The sequence below is a fragment of the Erythrolamprus reginae genome, chromosome 5 (genome assembly GCF_031021105.1).
Source record: "Erythrolamprus reginae isolate rEryReg1 chromosome 5, rEryReg1.hap1, whole genome shotgun sequence".
Classification (NCBI taxonomy): Eukaryota; Metazoa; Chordata; class Lepidosauria; order Squamata; family Dipsadidae; genus Erythrolamprus; species Erythrolamprus reginae.
The window spans coordinates 81,385,330-81,401,449 of record NC_091954.1 but is presented as its reverse complement, the minus strand read 5'-3'; the positions used below and the strand labels follow the sequence as shown (position 1 = coordinate 81,401,449).

The 16,120-nt window shown below is 36.8% G+C and overlaps 1 protein-coding gene across 1 annotated transcript in view; it reads left to right on the top strand.

Moving 5' to 3' along the window:
- EPHA4 (EPH receptor A4) overlaps positions 1 to 16,120 on the top strand; it is a 204,694-nt gene that overhangs the window by 154,630 nt on the left and 33,944 nt on the right. The window contains exons 8-11 of the mRNA XM_070753287.1: positions 877 to 988; positions 11,091 to 11,149; positions 13,500 to 13,613; positions 14,335 to 14,520. Coding sequence (XP_070609388.1) covers positions 877 to 988; positions 11,091 to 11,149; positions 13,500 to 13,613; positions 14,335 to 14,520 — 471 coding nt within the window. The remainder of the gene's footprint in view (positions 1 to 876; positions 989 to 11,090; positions 11,150 to 13,499; positions 13,614 to 14,334; positions 14,521 to 16,120) is intronic.

Sequence of the window (16,120 nt, the reverse complement as noted above, 5' to 3'; positions counted from 1 at the left end):
GGACTCAATATACCTTGCATTTTCTCTGGTATAGAGCACATTTAGGAATGAGAATACAGTATATGGAATCCTAGATAACTTTGTCCCATGAAGTGATCATGCTGGATACGCCAGTAGCTAACAACTTTGAATCTTCACTTCCTTCCTATTCCAGTTCATCTGCCAAACAATCAGACAATCATGTCATTCTGCCATCTTTCTTGGCCAAAGAGGAAAACTTTGTTCAATATAATAGATCTAACTATTCTTTTCTCTTCTTTGATTCATTTGATAAATAAAATGTCAATATTGCATGTGTGTTTCTGTTGGGAAATGTTAAAAAAACAAAGTTGCTTCTTGAAATAATAGGAGAGATTAGATGTTTAATGTTCATTGCATGGAGAAATTTTAATCATTTCAGGTTGTGCTGTTCAGTGTTAACAACCCTCAGGCAGAGCATGTGAGGATTTGAAGTGCTCTATGTCACTAAAGACAGTGGAAAACATCTTGTTCTGCTTGAGTCTTCCTATGCTCATAGTCAAGGAATGAGCATCTGGTCCTTTTTAAATTAAATAAAAAGGGAAACATCTCAGCAGGCACTAAATCAGGCATTATATTCTAAAAAGTTAAAAGTGAGGGGAGAAAACTGAAGAGTTTTCCCAAAATTCATTATGGAGCATAATGTCTTATACTAATTAGGGCTTTCCTGGAAAAGAATTACAAATGAATATCTCTACTGAAAAGGTGATAAAATAATTCTTGACAAAGTTTGACAAAGATGAACTGTCTTCATCTTCACATAAACTGCATTGTCAATATTGCTGTTCCTGTGATATTTTTATCTGTGACATAACTGTGGAAACTTAACAAATATTGGTGTGTTGTTTTTTTTCCTAGTTCCTTCTCCCATCATTGGGGAAGGCACCAACCCCACCGTCCTTCTGGTCTCAGTGGCTGGCAGTGTTGTCCTTGTGGTCATTCTCATTGCTGCCTTTGTCATCAGTAGGAGGTAAGGGTTTAAGCTCCCGTTCTTTCCCCTTTTTCTTTCATGTGGGAGTTTTTACCACCTTGAAACAAAGCTAAATTCTTTGATTGGCATCGTAAACACTGCATTTGCATCACAAACTTCTCCTGGGCTGCTTTGATCCTCTCAGCATCAGTACCACCGCAGCATGTAATGTAATGGTAACTGTTCTAGAATTATTTGCTGTTCAGATGCAAAACCAGTTTTAGCGACCGGGGTGGTGGTGGGAAGTTTTAAGATGCAAGCCAGCAACATGAGACCTGAAGAGAGAGACTGTAATTTGATGTAGAATTTAATGAATGCAGTATTCTGGGTTGATGAGTTCTGTGCTAAGAGTGCCAGATCAAAGGAGGGGTTCTGGGGAGATGGAATGAAACAAGCTCCTGTGTTTGAGCTTATACCCGGAAAAAGGAATGCCTTTTTTGATTTTCTAATCACTTCTGCATTTGGCCACATCAGTTGTTGTTAGCTGTGAGAAACACTTTTATATTCCATAGTGGGTATACCAGCCAGGATAAATTAAAAGTCCAGGAAAAGAAAGCTTTTACTCATACTTTTCCCATAGCATAAATTATCTTGCTTTCTTCTTGGGCAAATCTTTTTATCTTTTTTTCTATTTCTCCCTCCCTCCTTCTCTCTCTCCCTCTTTTCCTTTCCTATTTCTCTCTTTTTCCTTCTCTCCCTCCCACCCTTTCTCTCTCATCTCTCTCATCTTTTTCTTTCTTATCTCTCTCTTTCTCCTTCTCTCCCTCCCACCCTTTCTCTCTCATCTCTCTCGTCTTTTTCTTATCTCTTTCTTTCTCATCTCTCTTTCTCTCTCTATCTCCCTCTCTCTGATTCCATCTCTTTTTCTCATTTCTCTCTTTCTTTCTCTATCTTATCTCCATCACCCTCGCTTTCTCATCTCTGTTTCTCTTATCTATCTCTTTTTCTCTCTTTATTTTTCTTTCTTTCTTTTTCTCTCACTCTCTCCCTACCTTCCAACCTCCCTCTTCCCAACCCCCACACCCAGGAAATAACTGTAAGGAAATTAGGCCATGTTCTCTCTGTCTCTGGAAAGATACAAAAGTAAATCTTGCTTTGCAAAAGAAGTGACAGGCTATTATATCACAGCACCAAGAGATTGATGCCTTAGATTGCTTTACGCACTTCAGAGAAACATCCTCCCAAGCAGCTACACAATCACACAGGCATGCATATGCATCTGGAAATTCAGTCCAAAGTGACTGGAAAATATAGTCCTTGGGCACCTCCAAAGACGCTTGGCAGGCAAAGTATGGGATGACACCCCCACTTCCCATCACAAATGCAGCATCTGCTTGAATCCTTGCAAAACTGTGCAAAGGCAGGGAGAGGGGAGTAGATGGAGCCGAATTGAGCCAAATCTGTTTCTTTCTTGCTGCTGGGCTGCAACAGGAAATGGCAGGTGGCTATTTCCAGTTTTGTTGGTGCTGGATGCTCTCCTCCTTGAGAGAGTTGCCAGAGGTGAGTGGGGAAGGAAATGGACTCCAGGAGGAGGATGGGACGCAGTCTCCCCATTGTGAAGTGTGCTTTCACTGTGCTGCTTTGAGAACAGTAGACAGGGCTTGGAGGGGGTATTGGGTCTTCCCCGTGCCCCACACCAAAGGAATCCCCCTACCCTTCCCCCTGCCCCCTGCTTCCTTCCTCCACTCAAATCTAATTCAGGAGCAGCATGCATGTTGGGATGATGTGGGACAGCATCTTCTGACCCTCTGGTGCTTGGCCTGCAACTCTCCACGCTCCTCCAGGCCAGGCTTGCTGAGGAGGAATGGAGCACCCCTGATGTTTCTGCTGCCCCTTCCCCAGTCCTAGCCATTGCTGCCTCAGAGGCAAGGTGCATTTCAAAGGTGACAGCTTAAGTTGGACAGCTGCGAGAACCGGGCCAGGCCTCTCTATCATCTGGCTTGCCAATGGGGCAATACTGCCAGCCCAGCCCAGCCCCCCTCCCCCCATCTTTTGTTCCCGGCACTCAGCTGGGGAAGGGGAACACTTCCCCATGCTGCCCCCTTCTTTTTCTTGGCCTCGCCAATGAGAGAGGAAGGCCAGGCTTGGCAGATGGCCCCCACCCCACAAGATCTGCCCCGCCATTCTCTGCCAACCCTCTTAGCAGATGAGAACAACAAGTGTATCCTGAAGAAGGTGGAATGCTGTTGCAGTGCAAAGGCAAATACAGAGGCACTTTGCTCCTGTACTAAGATTCTGCCCATCGCCGCCACCATGACAGGGCGACAGCTCTTTCATCCCTCTGCTGTGACAGGGCCACAGGGAGCTGCAGAAGAGGGGTGAAAGAGCCGCATGATGAAGATGAAGATGAATAATAATAATAATAATAATAATAATAATAATAATAATAATAATAATATATGCTATGTTAATAAGGAAATGTATAGCATTTATTCTTTTAGCACCAAGTTATTGGAATGTATCATTTAGGCAATCTACTGTATTCAGATTATACCAATAGTGATTTCTCAAATTACCAGGTTTTATTTTTTCCTTCCTTTTCTTCCCATTCCATGGCTGAATAGAAATTATTTAGTGGTTTGTAAGAATACATGCAAGAATTAACGATAAATACTAACCGATCAAATAAAATGTAAAGATACCTGAAATAATTCATAGTGTGGTACTAATCTGCTGATATTCTCTTATTTAATGTAGGGATATCAAATATGAATTCAGATATGATTAAAACAAGGTTGGATAGCCTTTTACTGAATTTTATGTAGTTCTTGCCCTCATTTTAAAAGTGCTTACGAAGCTATTCTACCTCTGGCAAGATTTTCCTGCCCTTTTCCCAGTAGTCCACTGAACACAGAGAGAGAAAATATATGAGGTTTTAGAACTGTGATATATGATGCATAAACTGTAGAAATAAAAATTGGAGGTGTGCATAGTGCTTGAAATTCACTCTGGCTTAAATTGGAAACACCCTGCTACGAGTGCAAAACTACTATTTTCCAATGCAGACTAGGCTGCTCTGAACCATTGTAGAAATGTTTCAAGAAGACATCTCTGTTCCAGAAGTAAAACATTCTGTTTCAAATTCAGAACACTTCTAAGGGAAACAGCCCATTTCACACTTGAAGCAGCTGTTTCTCTTTGAAGCAGGACATTTTGAAGTCAAGATGAATTGTTTCAAATTTGAAATGGTTCAAATTCAAAACATTTTGCATACCCCTAAAGATTACTATGCTATACTGTACTGCAGAAGTAATTTCCAATAGCAGCCTTCCACTGCCCCATGTGTTCCATTGTTCATTAGAGGATATTAATTCCAACAGATGTCCTGTTTTCATTTCAATGAAAAGGATTGATAAATCCATCACTTCCCCCCTCCTTCAAAATAATAATAGTAATAGAGTATGCATATATAATGCTTTCCTAGATTGAATGAATATGTTTGGCTCCATACTACTGAAGGATTTCTAAGATTGTATTGCTATTCTAATGACCATAAAAGTACCCTGGATGACAAATTTTAAGTTTTAGTGCTTGGCATTGGTTATTTCTTTTCTTGGGGTGGTGGTGATGGTGAAATGTTGTTCCAAAGTCAGTAAATAAAACAGAAGGTTATATTATTCATACTGTATTGAGAAAGGTCAATATCTAAGTCTAGTTAACATAGCATTTCCTGATCCATATGTTCTATGACTCAAGCTTTATTTCTGAATATGTTCTGTTGGAACACTAAGATACTAAACATGATCTGCTTCTAGTCTTCTCATAAAGTCAGCTGAAAATAAGAATCTAAACTGAATGATGTAATCCAGGATTATGTGAATAAGATCATATATTTTCTAACGCATTCTTATATACTTTCTATTTGTTTTCCCCCCAGCTTTTTTTTAAAAAAACAAAAGCAGTTATATAATTCATGCAGTTATAAAAACCGAGCACTGGTCTTCACTGTAATAGATTTCAGTAGATGTTTAGCTGTTTCCCCAGCTTCCATGCTAATAAGAGAAAAATAATTTATGAAAATACAGCACAGAGAAAATAGCTTTAGTGAAAGCTATTCCAAACAGAAAATAGTGTTGCTGAGCCTGGTAACTTGAATTCCCTCCTGCTTTTATTGATTGCCTTATTATTTAAGACAGGATTGATACTTAGATGCTTTGGATTTCTAATTACAAGTCAGCACCTTAGAGAATTGTCCCTGTTGAGTTTCTCTAAGATAATTCCCATCCTACTTCCTCATTTTTATTTTATTTAAATTATCCCCTCTGAAGTCAGATAAACATACTCTAGTAATTGGACTTCAATGGATCACTTCTTAGAAAATGAAATGTCAGCCCCTTGCCCTCCTATTGATTCTCTTTGATAGCAGCATAAAGCTGAAACCAGATAACTGATTTGATATGTACCGTATATGTTTCTCCCTTATTAGACAAAAACAAATAAGTGGTTCATAAAAAGCTTGGATGCTTGGCCCAACCACTCGTGAATTTATTATGAAAATATTCTAATGGCCATTGGATTGAACTGTATTCCTCTGAAATTGAAACACAAATATAATGGCATGTTACCGATATTTAAAGTTGTGCTGAGTGCTGTTAAAAACTATTAAAGACAAAAGAGTTTCTACATAAGATTTTCACATTCTATGTTGAAGCGAAAACAATTATTTCCTGAAACTAGATTTAATACACTACCCTCTCTTGTTGCTTTAATACAAATGTACTTGTAAGCTAAATTGCTTACAGTCTTCTTACACACACACATACACAAACACCCCTAGTGTGGCAGAATTTTTTTTTAACTGAGCTTATGAGTATTGATCATGATAGTTACAGTATCAAATGTAACATGTCTGTCACTGGCAGGAACTGAAATGTGTTGATACACTTTTGTGCTGCTCATAGCTTACCAAAGACATCAGTAGATGGACACAAAATTCTGAATCAAATAGGTGCTTGATTTGATGCATATGATTCTATATAGAGTATGTTAGACATATGGAGTTCATCATCTAATAGGTTGTCAATGATATCATATTTGAAAGTGTTGATAATCTGCAGGAGGAAGAAATTACCTGGAAGTCAACTCTTTTGAAACATGAAGTATTCAGAGTTAATAAATAGCTTACTTCTTTGTTACCTTACATATGAACTAGTTTATATGTAACGTAATTATACTTATTTGTGTCATACAAACAGTTTATTGATGATGATGATTACTGTATGTAATCAATACTTACCTATTTCACATTTGCACATTCTGGACCTCTATGCCATGTAGGTTTGAAAAATTGTGTATAATACACAGATTCGTACTTAAGTTATATTATAGAATGTATTTCCACAATAAATTGTGCTAACCTTAAATTTAGGTATTTGGGGAAAAAAAGATTTCAGAAAACCACCAATGCCTGTTTACCTAAATACAGTACCTATATTGCCTGAATACTGGATAGCATGCTTTAAATTCCAGCAGCTGGGAATCATATGATGACTCTGTAAATCACTTAGAGAAGGCTGTAAAACACTGTGAAGCAATATATAAGTCTAAGTGCTATTGCTATTATATTGCCCCTGGAAAGCAGGATATAAAATTTTCAATAAATAAATAAAAGGTAGTTTGGTTAAAAAAAAAGAAATAGAAAACTTTTCAGTAAGTGCTTTTCATTGTTTTTGCTTTCTAAAAGTAAATTGAATAGTTCAATGTTTTTTTAAATTTTATTTAATAGGTGACGTATTGCTGAAGGCTATTTATTATAATCACTAAATCAAATACTTTAAGATTCAGTAACCAAGAGTTCCATTGCCTTGTAGTGATAATTTGGGAAAACCTGTATGGTCACACTCTTCTAATTCAACAGAGTATCCAAGCTTCTTTAAGCTTTTTGTTGGCCTTTGTGTTTCCACTTTGCTCTGTGAATGCTGACATTACAAACTGATGCATTGACTAGGCAAGAATAATGTAGATAGCATGCTGCTTCTTTACAATACCTGCTAATACCCTTGGCACTTACTTTTTGTCTTGTGCTGTATTGTGCCTGCCAGCTTTAAGACCCACCTTTTCTTTATCCCTAAATCCCACCTGTAGACTTGCCTGAATCTCTGACCCCTAGGGTTTTTTCATAGTGCTTGTATTCCCTTCCTGAACCCTGCCTTTCATTTAATCACTGTCACCCAAATCCCTATAATTATAGAACTGAATATGACAAAAGCCTCCTTTGCTGTCATTCAGGTAAGCTGTCTACAAATGTCAGTTTGTGTCCAGAATTCCTCAGGCATCTATCCTGAGCATTTTCTAAACCTCTTGATGATTAAACAAGGAAAAGGGAGAAAAAGAAGGAAGGAAGGAAGGAAGGAAGGAATGAAGGAAGGAAAGAAGGAAGGAGTATCTTTTCTAAACAAAAAGCCCCAGTAGTCTCCAATTCTGGGTAAAAGCTCAACAGATTATAAAGATAGAACATAAGTAAAGAGTGGGTCTGTTAGACCTTAATAGAGTATAATTAATGGACTGACAATCAGTCCTTGCCCTCTTTTATTTTTAGAGTTTGTTTTTTTAGATGTTCTTGTTAATTGAAGCTAAAAAGTATTAGATTTATTTCCTCTGAACAATGTATCATTCATAAATACAGTGGTACCTCGAGATACGAGTTTAATTCGTTCCGGACCTGGGCTCTTAAGTCGAGCAGCTCTTATCTCGAACGACTTTTCCCCATAGGAATTAATGTAAATAATTTTAATTGGTTCCAGCCCTCAAAAAACTCACAAAGTTAGTCTAAATTATGCAGAAAGACATGTTTTTAATGAAGAAATGTACATGTACATATAAATGAATAATGAAGTTTCTTTCACTTAACTTGTAAACTTTCTTAAACTTTTAAATTTACATATGTTCAACTTCTCTGCCACCCAATCCTGTAGGACAGAGGTCCCCAACCCTTTTTGCACCAGGGACCGGCTTTAAGCGATCAAGAGAGGAATGGGTGAATGAATGGACGGAGGGTGGGAAGGAAGGAAGGAAAGAGGGAAGGGACAGGAACAGAGGAAGGAAGCAAGGAAACTTATGAAAGGGGAGAGTAAGAGAGGAATGAGTGAAGGGAGGGAGGGAGGGAAGAAGGTGGGAAGGAGAAAGAAAAGAAGAAATAGAGGAAGGGAAGGTAAAAGAGAGAAAGAAAAAGAGCAAGAAAGAAAGAAAGAAAGAAAGGGGGAAGGGACAGGAACAGAGGAAGGAAGCAAGGAAACTTATGAAAGGGGAGAGTAAGAGAGGAATGAGTGAAGGGAGGGAGGGAGGGAAGAAGGTGGGAAGGAGAAAGAAAAGAAGAAATAGAGGAAGGGAAGGTAAAAGAGAGAAAGAAAAAGAGCAAGAAAGAAAGCTGCAAGCCCCCCCCCCGAGCCCCCCAGGCCGGCTGCAACCTTTTAAAACACGCGCGCCGCTTCGCCGCTGTCTCCTGAAGCCGAACGCGGAAGTTAGCGTTTGGCTTCAGGAGACAGCTCCTTGGCGCTTGTATCTCGAATTTGGGCTTGTAAGTAGAACAAAAATATCTCTCCCCTCCCAGCTCTTATCTCGAGTTGCTCTTAAGTAGAGCAGCTCTTATGTCGGGGTTCCACTGTATATCAAAATGTTTATTCCAATCATTATAGGATATAATAGGTATAGGTATAATAGGAATGTATTAAAGTCAGAAGCCTGTTTACTATGACTAAATACATATTATACTTTATGTTTGCATGGTAAACCTTTCTCTTCCACATTTGAACAAGTCTATGGGTTTGTGTCAAGATTCTGATGTTGAAATGTTGATATAATGTTAAATCTGTCATGTACTTGTGAAAGTTTGGCATGGTTATGATGCAGGAGTCCACAGCCTCAGGAGCAGAATGAATTTGTTCATGTCATTTTTAGAGACATCAAATTTGGTATTACTTTGTGTCTTCCTGTGATATCTTTTTAGTATTTTATTTTGAAAATATCTGTTTAGTAATAATTAATATAGTTTAATCAACTTTATAGCCATTTTGATTCTTTGAAATGTGTAAAGTCCTGGAATTCCAAAGTCCCATGGCTGACTAGCTGGCTTAACACTTTTGAAAGAATATTATAATTGGCTACAAGTGATTGTTACTTTCATTGTTATCTGCAAATGTATCCCATATATTCCAAACTATTCCTTAGGATAACTGGATGTCCTGATGCTGGGAAATATTAATAGATCCCAAAAGAGCAAAAAGAGGAAAAAGACACCATAATGTCAGAATAAGAATGTTTTGAATTATATCTAATGAGATTTGTATTTAAAGAACATTCCCTGAAATGATTCTTGAGACTCTCATAATTTATAGAGATGTATGTTAAGATCACATGGTCATTTCTTTCTAACTATGTGGAAATCCTTTCCTTAAATATTACATTTCTGTCTCTTTGCTGCTTTTGTTTATTGTTTAATCTTCGCTGAAGATTCTTTGAAGATTAAAGATACACCACATATTACAATGAATAGTCTGGAGACTTCACTGTGCAGCTTAATCAAGTACATGTTAGCAGTTGCCATTGAAATGCTACCCAAATATCAGCCGACAACTAGCTATTCTGTTTGCAAATCTGATGGCTATAATAATTAGTTCTAGTCTTTCCTACACTTATTTACATTTTTAAAAAATGCTAGGAAACCCTGCCTTCCCCAGGGACTCTGGATACATTACATAGTTAAAAGCCAGAATAATAAAGTAAAAGAACAAAGATTTGTCTTAAAAAGTAAAAAATAAACCCTTCCATTTATTTTTATTTTTTTTAATACATTTTTTTATTAATTTTTAACGAATTCATATTACACACAACATAAAACAGTGCATAGTGAAATGTGCCCCCCACCCAGACACTCACACATTCCCCACCACCCCAAATCGGGGGTGTATAGTCCACTTGACCCAAGAGCAATATATCTATTTACATATTATAGAGTGATTCCAATTTATTTCTTGTAGCTTGGTCTCGGATTCTGCTTGTTATATATCGTCTTACCTTGTCCCACCGTCCCATCAGTTGTCCCAACTCAGTTTCATTTTCCGAATTTATCCTTTTATCCATAATTTCAAATTGAATATGGTCTACCATGTACCTATACCAATTTTGCATTGTCCATTTTGTCGCATCCTTCCAACCAAAGACTATTACTGCCTGAGCGCTTTCTATTGCTGCTTTTTTTATTAAACCCTTCCATTTATGACCCTATAATTCTTAATTCAGGGTAGAGTTGGGGATGACTGGATGGAACTGAGCATTTAACTGTCCGGATGTCCTTCCTGACATCATGCAGAGTTTGCAGCAGATATTTTTTCTTTGCACCCTAGGAAACATCTGCCGCTACCTAGGATTGAACTCTCAACCTTCCAAGTGGAAGGCGAGGATCTTCGCCATCAGGCCACCACGCCGCTCATTTGTCTTAAAAAGTATGCCAAGCAAAACCAAATATTAGAAGGGTCACCACCATCTTATCTCATAGTGTGAGAGAATAAGCAGTTTTCCAACATCTTATGGAGCACTACTATTACAGAGGGCAAGGGTTGCAATGAAAAAGGCACACTTGACATTGTTTAATTGAGAGGACGTGAACTACATCCAGTCTGCCATAGCTTGCTAGATGTGAAAAATATGGAGATAAGCAGTCGTTAAGTAACTAGGCACTATGCCACAAAAGATTTTGTACGGGATAATCAGCACCTTGAATAATATTTATAAACCAGCTGGCAACAAATGCAGCTCACAGATGTGATGTACCACTATACTCTTTGATTAGCAGAAATCAAAAGAAATGAGTCTGATCATAGAAGTATATTGTTTTATAGCAAGGTACTGGTGCATATCGTTTTCTCCAAATATCCATTGATTATATGTATCATAGATGTTGATAATAAGAGTACACTGCAAACTATATAGCAATGTCGTATTTCATGTAGGCCTTAAATTAACCCAAACCTGTAATAATTGACAGAATAAAATTTGTCACATGCTGTAAAAAGGAATTCAGAAATCTCTCTGCATGATAATTCACTAGTCAGATGATTCTTTTAATCCCTAATGCTTCTTCCCCACCCCAACCCCATTTCTACAGAAGGAGCAAATACAGTAAAGCTAAGCAAGAAGCAGATGAAGAGAAACATTTAAATCAAGGTAAAAATTAGTAGTGCTTGATTTTCTTCTGTTGCATGAATTTTTAAAGTTAGTCTATATTGAGCAACTCTCCCCCCCTTTTTTTCAAGTTCTATGGCTTAGTTTTCTTCACTTGGAGCTTTTTTTTTCATTCAAACTTAATTTATATTTCTATTAATCTCATAATTGTTGCAGAAAATGTATATGCATACAGAATAGAATAGAATAGAATTCTTTATTGACCAAGTGGCGAGGTGGCGCAGCAGGTAGAGTGCTGTACTGCAGGCCACTGAAGCTGACGGTAGATCTGCAGGTCAGCAGTTCAAATCCCATCAACGGCTCAAGGTTGACTCAGCCTTCCGAGGTGGGTAAAATGAGAACCCGGATTGCAATATGCTGGCTCTGTTAAAAAGTGCTATTGCTAACATGTTGTAAGCCGCCCTGAGTCTAAGGAAAAGGGCGACATAAAAATCGAATAAATAAATAACTGTTATTGGACTGGACACACAAGGAATTTGTCTTTGGTGCATATAGTAGCAGTGTACATAAAAAAACAAGATACATTCGTCAAGAATCATGAGGTACAACACTTAATGATTGTCATAGGGTACAAATAGCAATCAGGAAACAATATTAATATTAATTGTAAGGATACAAGTAATGAGTGGACCATTTTCGCTACCCCACTGAGTTCCCCCCTGTCTGGGCAATAGTTCACCCCTGACTTGGACTATCATTAAGTGTTGTACCTTATGATTGTTGATGAACTTTTACTTTATGTACACAGAGAGCATATGCACCAAGACAAATTCCTTGTGTGTCCAGTCACATTTGGTCAATAAAATTTTATTCTTGTGTCTAGTTGTCTTAGTATTCAGTGCTCTAAAGCAGTGATTTTCAACCTTTTTTGAGCCGCGGCACATTTTTTACATTTACAAAACGATGGGGCACATTGAGGGGGGGGGGGGCTAAAAAAAGTTTGGACAAAAAAATTCTCTCTCTTCCTCCCTTTCGCTCTATTTCTCTCTCCCTCTTTCTCTCCCTCTTTTTTTCTGTCTCCATCCCTCTTTCTTTCTCTCTTCCTTCTTTCCTCTTTTTTGCTCTCGTTCTCTCTCCCTCCCTACTTCCCTCTATGTTTTTCTCTCTCCCACCTTCCCTCCCTCTCTTTCTTTCTCTCTCTTGCTCTCTCTCTTGCTTTCTTCCCCTCTTGTTCTCTTTCTCTCTTTCTTTCTTTCTTTCTTTCTCTTGCTTGCTTTCTCTCTTGTTTTCTTTCTCTCTCTCTTGCCTGCTTTCTCTCTCTCTTGCTCTTTCTTTCTTTCTCTCTTTCTCTTTCTTTCTTTCTCTCTCTCTTGTTTTCTTTCTCTCTCTGAGCTTCGTGGCACACCTGACCATGTCTCGCGGCACACTGGTTGAAAAACACTGCTCTAAAGCATCATTTTGAAGGTAGGAGTTGAATTAATTTATTCAGATGTTACTTTAAAAAATATTACTTCTTTTAAGTAAAGTATACCATTTGGGGGAAAAAAACATTTTTAGGCTTGGGATATATAACCTGGAATTACATGTTGCATCCTTAGCTGCCCTGAATACTTTGGGATTGGGCGGCATAGAGGTATAAACAAACAAACAAACAAGCAAATAAATAAATAAATAAATCCTTCAGATATAAAGTGGTTTGCCTGTTAACACATAGTATGGCCCAAACTATTAAAAAAATATATAACATGATTTATGGCCTAATGAGTTGGGTTAATTCATGCCATTTAAGATTGTCAAAATACAGTTTAAGCAAATATGACTTAGTATAGTATTTGAACACAGAAAGAAAATTACCCTTCACCTTTTCGCTTTCCCATGTTCCTGAACATTTTTCTTTTTAAAGATATGATTTTAAATGATTAATACATGAAAAGGTTTCTAAAATGTAAAACTAATAGGAATTGTTCCTTTCTGTAAATCTCATTGGAGTCCTTTCTACATGGGCAGAGGAATCAATAGAAAATTTAAGGATGTGCATACTTATTGTTTTCAGCAGCTGACTTGATGTAAGCTGCTAAAAACTCAAACTTGTTGGAACTCAAGAAAACATCTTCCACCTCCCGCAAAGGTATTGTCTTTGTTATAGGATCTGACTTTCATATATTCCATCCATCTGTATAATGTATTCATTAGGCTTTTTGAGCATATTATTTTCTTTACGTAGTTTTTATAATCCTCTGTGGGTTTTATAATCATAGGATTATAAAAACTATAAGAAAATAATATGCTCAAAAAGCCTCAGGTCCACACACGCAGCAATGTTTCTTCCCTATCTATTTTCCTATCTTGTATATAATCCTAAAATTTTCAGAAAATCATGTTTGCATTCTAGGTGTCAGAACCTATGTAGATCCCTTTACCTATGAGGATCCCAACCAAGCTGTGCGGGAATTTGCCAAAGAAATCGATGCTTCATGCATAAAGATTGAAAAAGTCATAGGTGTCGGTAAGCTCAAGACATCATGTTCGCACTGAATTTATAATGGTGGAAGGCTTACTAGAGTGTTGAATTATTGGGGGTTTTTTAAATTTAAACATTCTGTTCCATCTTTATGTTGTCAGTCTTCATGAAATTTTCAAAAGCTTTTGAATAAAATATTTTAGTGTTTCTAAGAAGACCCAGTTTTTAAGTTTTCAGTGATCTAAATTCACATGAATTTAGATGACTGGAATAAGTCTATTATATTTCTGTTATGCAATATAACTTCTATAGTATTTTTTTTCCAAATAAACAAAAAGAGCAAATAATAGAATAAATCCAAGTGAAGTTGGCATACCATAAACCAAATTATATATTATACTCATTTGAATAAAGATGGACAGTCTTTGTGTGCCCACAGATTATGCCTAAATTTTGGAGAGGAGAAGTAGGAAAAACGAATGCAATAAACATAACAGTGCTGTAAAATATATAGCTCTAGGTCATAAATACAATTGGATATTGAATTTTCCATTTTTAATGGCACACCATGTTTTAAACGATGCTAAATGAAAGCTACAGGAACTGCACAGTTGGAAGTTGCAAAGGGACTTTGGGATTATTTGCAGCCTATGTCAGACAAAAGCTTCTTTGTGCTTAATGGAAGGAATACAGACAGGTCTTAATTGCATTAAAACAATGTATGAATGTCAGCAGATCCCTTTTGATTGTGCTTCTTTTTCTGCAGGTGAATTTGGTGAAGTTTGCAGTGGCCGTCTCAAGGTTCCAGGGAAGAGGGAGATCTGTGTGGCTATCAAAACTCTGAAAGCTGGCTACACAGACAAGCAAAGAAGGGACTTTTTGAGTGAGGCCAGCATAATGGGACAATTTGATCATCCCAACATCATCCATTTGGAAGGAGTAGTCACTAAATGTATGTTGGCCATGATCTGTCACTAATGTGTATTAGGCCATATCTTAAGCATTACAAACTGAAAGTTTCTATGCCATTAAATCAGCGCAGAGGTTCTTCCCCCTCTCCTCTCATTTCTTTTTGTAAAATGACAGATGGAATAGATCCACTGAGTGCTAATAGTAGGAAATCAGTGCAGGACTAGTCATTCATCTTGTTGTCAGCAGTAAATGGTTTTATCATTGCAGCTGATACCTTATCTTGAAGCAACTGATGCATAATTTAACAAGGAACATAATACCACAACTTTTAAAAGAACAGCAAGAAAATGGTAGAAGGATTGTTTGATTTAGAAATTGTGAACGGTTAAAAAAGTTACCCATTATTTTTAAAAGTGAAATTGAGGGAGGAAGGAAAATAACCTGGCCCCCCCATCCTGTCTCTTACTTCATAAAAGTTGAAGCACAGTGCCATGTTGAAAACTTTAAACAGATTTTATTTTATTTTTTAAAAAATGATTTTTATTTACATATAAACAATTAAACAAATAAACAATAACAACTTACAGTACATTGAGTACAATACAGACAAAAAATTAAAAGACGCGAATGTAGTATGTCTCCTCACCCTTCCTGAGGCTGGCTCACTTGAAAACTTTAAAAAGATTTTAGATTCAGCTGTGAAGAAGACAGGAAGCTTTTCCCAAAAAAAATCATCTTTGCCCATAATATTACACATATTTTGTAGGCATTTGCTGATTTATGCATTTTCTCCCATAGACAAAACTTAGTTAAATATATACAGTATTCCCTTTCTTTTTCTTGCTTTTAAGACAGAAAGTTACCATCAGCGAATCAATATAATTCTGTAAACCATAATGATGAATGGAAAGATTTAAAAATACTCAAATTTCTCCAACACAGACTGTTAATCAGCTCCCCAAATTATAATTTTAGAAATTTTCTTTAGATTGGACTTTAGCAGGAAGTACATGACCAAAATGGCCGCTTTTTACTTTCTGAGTCTAAAGCTGTAATATGTTTTCTAAGCAAGATATATAAGTACGTTTTTGAACATATTATCTTGAAATCAGTGTTTACTTTATATCTTGCTGATTCTTCTTTATAAACTTTGCCTACTTTAAACATTTAAAATGTATTTAAAAACATATACCGGTAGTGATAGACTGGTTAGAGTTTTAGCATTTTGAAGAAGTTCTTAAATTTCTTTGCAGCAAATTTCTAGTGTTTGTAAGAAACAGATTCCCAGTTTCTACAGTATTTTCAATTAAAATATAAACAATTTAAATGGTTTTAGAAGTATTTTTCATTAAAGAAGACATTTCTGCTTGGTCCACAGCATGTTTGCTATAGTGATTTTTATATCACCTTAATAAACCAGACAATCAACAGGGGAATATTTATACTGAAACCCCACTGAGGCTTTTAACCTCCAAGCTATTACAGCTGTAACAGTTATAAATGACTAGATAGTATTTGCATAATGTACTTGTCACTGCATTAAAATGATTTAAAATTCCCAACAGAAGGTTGTAGGCCAAAACAAGTGAATTTTGAAGCCTGATTTTCTTTATAAACATATCCATGTTTTAGTAAATAGA